The sequence below is a fragment of the Phytophthora infestans genome, genomic scaffold (assembly GCF_000142945.1).
Source record: "Phytophthora infestans T30-4 supercont1.1 genomic scaffold, whole genome shotgun sequence".
Lineage (NCBI taxonomy): Eukaryota > Oomycota > Peronosporomycetes > Peronosporales > Peronosporaceae > Phytophthora > Phytophthora infestans.
The window spans coordinates 2,113,186-2,120,113 of NW_003303758.1; the positions used below are offsets into that span (position 1 = coordinate 2,113,186).

Sequence of the window (6,928 nt, forward strand, 5' to 3'; positions counted from 1 at the left end):
CACGTTTGTGCGGAAAGCTCATGAGCGCTGAAGGTGTGAAGCACCGCCCGTCTCGAGTGCAAGGACTGGTCTCCTTCCCGATCCGGTAAATGCTGGGCAGCTCCAGCAATTCCTTTGTGCCACAAACTGGATGCAGCAGAACATCGCCGGCTACAGTGAGTTAGTGGACCCGTTGCTGCGTGTGATGGACGACGCGGCCAAGCGTACAGGTAAGCGGAGGTCAAAGCAGCTGGGCCGCATTTCTCTCGTGGAGCTAGGGTGGAGACTTCAACATACAGAGGCTCTTCAGCAGCTCCGCAACGCACTACTTGCCATGGTTCCGCTTGCACATCCCGACCTGAACACCGCCGTCGCCTTGTACATCGATGCGTCGCAAGACTTCTGGGCGGCCGTCTGTACTGCAGTGGATGAAGGAGACTTGGCGAAACCGCCCGACCAACAAAATCACAAGCCCCTAGCATTTCTCAGTGGCAAATTTACGGGTGCTCAATTATGCTGGCCGACAATTGAGAAGGAGGCCTTCGCGATTGTTAAGGCGGCGAAGCGCTTGAAGTACCTGCTTTTGCGACTTGGTGGCTTCCACTCGTTTACGGACCATCGTAACCTCGTGTACATGCTCAACTTGTCCGCAACTGACGGTCCGATGCAGCGCTACCAGGCTGACAAGCTTCAGCGATGGTCCATGGACATGACTTCGTACAAATCCGTGATCAAGCATGTCAAGGGAGCCGATAATGTATGGGCTGATATGCTGAGTCGTTGGGGCTGTGGTGTCACCAACGTGAAGGCATCGCTGCTAATGTCAACCAAGTTGTTGTTGTCCCGCCTATCTCGCCGCTGGCTTCGTCCGAGTTCAACAGGCCGACCATGGACTAGATCCGCACGATTCAGCATGAGCAAGATGGCCATCCTGCCCAGGTGCAGTGGGGCGACGAACAAGAGTGCTTTGTGCTGAGTGGAAACCTGCTGTGGATACCGGAGGTGTCAACGGACCTCATCCATCGCATTTGTCAAGCTGGTGGTAGCGGCCACCGTGGCGCTAAAACCACTATGGAAGCGATCGCAAACTAGTGCTGGTGGCGCACACTGAGCGCCGATGTCACTCGCTTCGTACAAGACTGTTTACATTGTGTAGCCACCCGGAACTGACTAGAACCTCGACCGTTTGGACCAGCGATCCATGCAACAAAGCCTAACGAGGTCCTACACTTTGATTTTATCTCGCTGCTGGTGGACGAAGACACTGGCTTCAAATACGTGTTGGCGATGAAAGACGACTTCAGCGGCTTTGTGGAGCTGTATTCGAGTGAAGCAGCGGACGCTAGCGCGTGTGCTGTGGTTCTACTTGCGTGGTTCAACCGCCATGGTGTGGTGCCGCAGTGGGTTTCGGATCAAGGTACTCATTTCCTGAACCAGGTGATCGAGCAGATCGCAGCTGCGGTGGGAGCTAATCATCTCTTCACAACAGCATATTGCCCCTGGGCGAACGGGACAATCGAAGACGTGAACCGACTTCTCCTGAAGTGCATGCGTGCAATTCTTGGCGAGCGCAGGATGGCACCGTCCAAGTGGTCAGGCGTGCTCGGGCTAGCTCAAGGCGCCCTGAACCAGCAAGCTTCCGATCGACTCGGTGGTATCGCCCCGCTCACTGCGCTCACAGGTCTGCCTGTGGTGACCCCGCTCGCGACAATGTTTACTGATAAAACAAGGTCGTTTCGATGGACGCTGAGATTCTTTGCAGCCACACCTGACCGAAATGGCACGTGCTCTGGAAGAAATGCATCATGAGGTGGCGAACACCAGTGACCAACGGCGTATTCAGGCGCGAACACGCCGAGCTGCCCGGTCCAAGCCGCCCAATTTCGCTGTTGACGACTTTATTTTGGTGGCAGGGAATGCTTCCTTTGGCCAACAAGCTGGCGATCAAGGGGCAAGGACCTAAGCGGATTGTTCGAGCAGTCACCGCGTGGATCTTCGAGGTCGAGGACCTTTATCCACCCCAACGCATCACAACACACCATGTCTCCCAAATTCGGCTCTACGCGGAGGCGGACCAATAGGTCACGGAAGATCTGTTGCAGTACGCGCTGCATTCGCAGGGAGGGCACTGTGTCGAAGCGTTCCGAGGTGTACGACTCAATTCCAGTGCTCGGCAATGGAAGGTCGAGGTCAAATGGCTCGGTCCCGAAGAGCTCGAAAATACGTGGGAGAGCTACTCGTCACTTTCTTCAGACGTTCCAGTCCTACTCGAGCGCTACTGTGAGGCGTACCACAATAAACTCGATGTCGTGGCGATGCTGGAGGCGCAAGCACGCCCAAGCCAGCCGCAACGCCGCCGCCGACGCTCTCGTGGGGGGAGAGGGGGGGGAGAATCAGCCGCCAGCTGATATGATGCCCCCCATCAGGTGGCGAACAGGCGTGATCATTACTAATCACCAAGTTTGCGTGTATGCAGTGCTTGGTGGCTCCCCAGTGGCGATGGACCAGCGGGTGAGATACAAAGCCTGAGATCCTAGGCTGAAAGCGGAGAACGAAGCTAAAGCCCAAGGGTTTCCGTGTGGCTTGATGATCCCCCAGTGAAGATGGACCAGCTGGTGAGATATCAAGTCTGGGATCATATATTTGGACGCACGAGATGTAGCCGAAGTCCATGGTGCTCCAAGGAGAGGCTGTGCAAGCCCTCACCAAGGAGCAAACAGACAAGGACACAGCAGGATTAGTGCCAGGTATCAATCTCTTTATATTTAATCACTTTGCAATTTACTTTGTCCCTCATACTTGCTCGTGAACGCCGAGAACACTGATCAATAATGCAAAAAAGCCTCGAAATTTGAAATACGATCAATGCCATTATCGGGAGTCCTGGAGCTCACCGTTTAGGTTGCTCTAGGTCAGCTCATAGCTCCGGAGCTTTTAAGGGTGTTTTGCTGCGAGACAAGTGACAGGAAGGCTCATAATGTAGTGTTTCTTTTTCCTTATAACTAGACATCACATCCATCCCCGAATGACATCGCCAAATTATTTCAGACTGAAATGATTAGCTAGAACAAATTGGTCGTTTCCTTGGTTGCTAAAAGCTACTTGATGTCGTTTAACATGGTGGCGACAGCTAGAGAAACAGGCGGCTCAAAGCTCGTACGGGTGGTCCAGTTTTGAGCATTACTAACGCCTCAATACCCGTTTTGATGTGGCTCGTAGTGGACCCCGAGGCCCTGTAGAAAACAAATACTTCCTTTAGCATCCTTTCTGTCCAATTGTATATTAACAAGTGAATATTACACGCTTTCTACTCAGTTCTTCGATCCGAAGACTTTCCTCAGCAATACTAAGTATGAATAAACGTCGTACTTAAGTGCTACTAATATCTACTTCAGAAGTATCAGTTTGAATCGGTATCTGATTTAGCAATAATACTTTTTTGTCAACGCTCGTTTATTTACTTAGTGCTAGTACTTTGCATTCCAACAATTTAAAAATGAGCTCATTTCTTTAGTCCTTAGTATTGCATAAAAAAGGGAGCAGTACATGTAACGCATGACAACATAATCTGGTGTATTCGTTTAAACAAGTGGACAAACTTTCTCCTATCTTCCGAGAAGTACCACTACGCTAAATGACTTGATGGATCCGCTTAGCTAACATTCAAGCGAGCATGAAGAACAAGCTGGCCACCCTCAGACGATCGCGGGATCCACATCAGTAGCGAACCACCGCCCGTACCAGGCAGGCCAAAGAGACCAGGACGCCAGCGGTCAAGGTAAAGAGTCTTGTCACCAAGCTCCTCCACCGTAGATGTCCACGTGACGTTGCCGTTAGCAGGCACCTTGACCTCCTTGAGCTTGTCACCACCGGACGTGATCACCACAGACACAGGGAACTTGTCAACACTCTCGAAGTAAACCGTGACGGAGCCATCACCCTTCTTCTTCCACACACCGTAGCTTCCCAGGAACGCCTGGTCGACCGTGTTTAGACCCAGAGCGTCGTACAGCGTACCATCATCGATCTCACCCAGGTACTCAGTGGGTCCACAAATGGGCTGCACGAACTCGGAAGCCATCCAGGCAATACCCGTCGGATCGAACATGGACAGCACGAAAAGACCCATATTCGAGTATTCGAGAGCCTTCTCCTTCTTGGTCACATGCTTACCCATATCGGTCGTACCGTCCTCAACGAGCTGGTCAACAATTACACTGAGGGTCTTACGCAGCAGGTTGCGCGTCTTGTACGACGACGCGCCCGTCTTGTTGGTCCAGATATCACCCATGCAGTGGTTGGTCACAATGGGGATGTCATCCGTAATGATGGACGACTTGCTCACCTCAACACGTACATCATCGGCATCAGCATTCGGCGTGTTGTTACGGATTTCGTAGACCTTGCCCATGACGCGGTTAGTGAGAGTTCTCATCTCGTAACCACACGTGCCGTTCTTGGTGTTGAGGAACGTATCAAGCTCAATGGTGTCTCCGTTCAGAGCAGAAGTGTTAAAAGCGCCCGACTCACGAAGCATGAGCATGACGTTGTTCGACGACGCGAAGAGGGCCTCACCGACCATGACAGCCATCATGACAATGGCCGACACGACAGCCAGAATGGTAGCCGAGAACTGGAGCTTAGGAGGAATCTTGATGCCCAGGCAAGAACAGATAGCCAGAGGCAAGTCAAGAATGACAATCTGCAGCTGGAACGCCTTGTCCATCAACTTCTCCGTGTCCGTAGTCGGGATCAAGGTCTGCTTGTAACGCAGGTAGTAAATCAGCGACTTGACAGCGTTCACAACGTTGATGGCGCAGGTGAGAGCAAAGTTAGCGGTTCTGTAGGCAGCCACCAGCGTACCGAAGATACCCATCGTAGCGGCATTTAAAGCGACAGCAACGACGGCGGAAACCTTAGCGACAATCAACTGGGTGCAGTCACTGTTTTGAGGCATGCACTCCATCAAGCAGTCAATGGGGTAGTTGAGAGGACATTGGGTGATGCACCTGTCGTCGTCCTTGTTGAAACCCGACGGACACATTCCCTTGCTGCTGACGTCGACTCTCTTCTGGTAACAGGCGTTGTCACTCGCTGTCTCTAGAGGTCCCACCCAGTTACGAATGGTGGTGTCGTAGTTGTAGATATCAGGAGAGCCCTTACTGGAGATGGCCATCACGTCCGTGACTGCGAGATCCGTCGCGTCTTGCTTGGTGAAGATTCCACCAATACAAAAGATACCAGAACTACTGGCACGACCATGGAATCCAGCAAGCTGGTAGCCCTTGGGCGGCTTGATGACGGCGCTGTTGGCCGTCTTCGTTCCCGTCGCAATCGTCTTACCGCCAGAAGTCGCCATCTTGAGGTAGAAGATGCACGTCTTGCCCTTGTTCTTGTCCCAGTGTACTTCGACGGTATCAATAGTGTCACCCATCTCCGGTTCAATGAATCCTTCGGTACCACCTTCACCACCGTGCACAAGGTTACCAACAGCTTCTTGAGTCATCACTGTAATACCAATGGAATCCACGCGCTCTTGACCGCGAACTGTAATGTTCAGGATCATCTGACCAAACTTGATGTTCCTGATGTCCGAGAAGGCGTCGCCGTGCTCCTTGCCACCGTACAGTTCGCCGAGGATGATATCTTCGTCGTCAATCGTGTTGTTCTGGGGCGTGCTCGGGTCTCCGAACAGGTCGACAGCACTACTTCCCGAACCGAACATGCTACCGTAATTCTTCATAAAGTCTTCGAAACTAAGCATACTACCCGAGCCACCGACTCCCGACCCCAGCAGAGCTGATAAGGCGTCGTCAGTCCCGGAACCTCCCGCGCTACCGAGAAGGGCCGACATGTCATCTTCGCTTCCGGAACCCGCCGAGCTGCCGAGCAGATCCGACAGATCGTCGCTTCCCGACTCGTCCGAGCTGCCCGAAGCATCCTCCGATTCAGACGTCGATGCAGCAGCTGCTACCGGCCTTCTAGTCTTCTTGGTTGTCTTCTTCTTAGGCTTTGCCTCACTGCCCGAAGCATCCTCGGATTCAGACGTCGAGGCATCCTCGGATTCAGACGTCGACGCAGCAGCTACGACCGGCTTCCTCGTCTTCTTGGTTGTCCTCTTCTTGGGCTTTGCCTCACTGCCCGAAGCGCTCGCCTCGCTGGCATCGTCGTCACTTGCACTCTCTCCGCTTTCAGACGCGGCGGCAACCACAGGCTTCTTGGTCTTCTTTCTCTTCGGCTTGACTTCTGCTGCCGCGCTGCCAGAGGTACTACCTGAAGAGGAGTCCGAGGTGGCACGGGTGGCAGCGCTACGTGCGCTCGTTGTGCGCTCATCGGCTTCCGAGGCCGGCGTCGTGTCTTTAGTAAAGTCACCGAGCATACTACCATACTTTGACATCAGACTACTCGTAGACGGCCGCGCAGCCGTGCCAGGGATCGGTGTCGTAGTCGCATATTTACCGGAGTTGTCGTCAGCAGCCGGGGCAGGCGTGTCGTCGCCATTGCCAAACCAGTCAAAGAAGCCACGCTCTTCCTGTTTCTTGAGATTCTCGTCTTGTGAAGACGGGATGTCGGCCGGAGCCACTGTTCCCAGTTTATCGTTCGAGGTAAGCTCAGTGTTCTCAAAGTTTTCATTTACTTGAGCACCAGTTACGGAGGCGCCACACTGGAGCACTTGCAGGAGCAGAGATGCCTGGACGATCAGCCGAACCGCTCGGAGCACCATGTCTGCACTTCTTGGTCTCAGGATCAGTCGCAAGACACAGAGAAAATAGCAAACTGGCTTGCGTCCAAGACGGAAAAATGCAGAATATGGCGGCAAATCTCGTGCTGCTGGGTGTCCAGAATTCCCTTGATAATGGTCCGGATTCTCACCCATACTTAAACCAAGCCTTGGGCCAAGGCGCCAACCGCACAACATACGAACCGCAAAGAGCCTGCGACGTTATGA

The 6,928-nt window shown here is 53.1% G+C and overlaps 1 protein-coding gene across 1 annotated transcript; it reads right to left on the bottom strand.

Annotated features, from left to right (window-relative positions):
• Positions 1-3,631: 3,631 nt before the first annotated feature.
• Positions 3,632-6,703, bottom strand: PITG_00375 (haustorium-specific membrane protein, putative; the record flags this gene model as incomplete). The annotated part of the gene is made up of 1 exon (XM_002908934.1): positions 3,632-6,703. One exon carries the CDS (start codon positions 6,701-6,703, stop codon positions 3,632-3,634), a length of 3,072 nt encoding a protein of 1,023 aa, XP_002908980.1.
• Between the last annotated feature and the right edge of the window lie 225 nt (positions 6,704-6,928).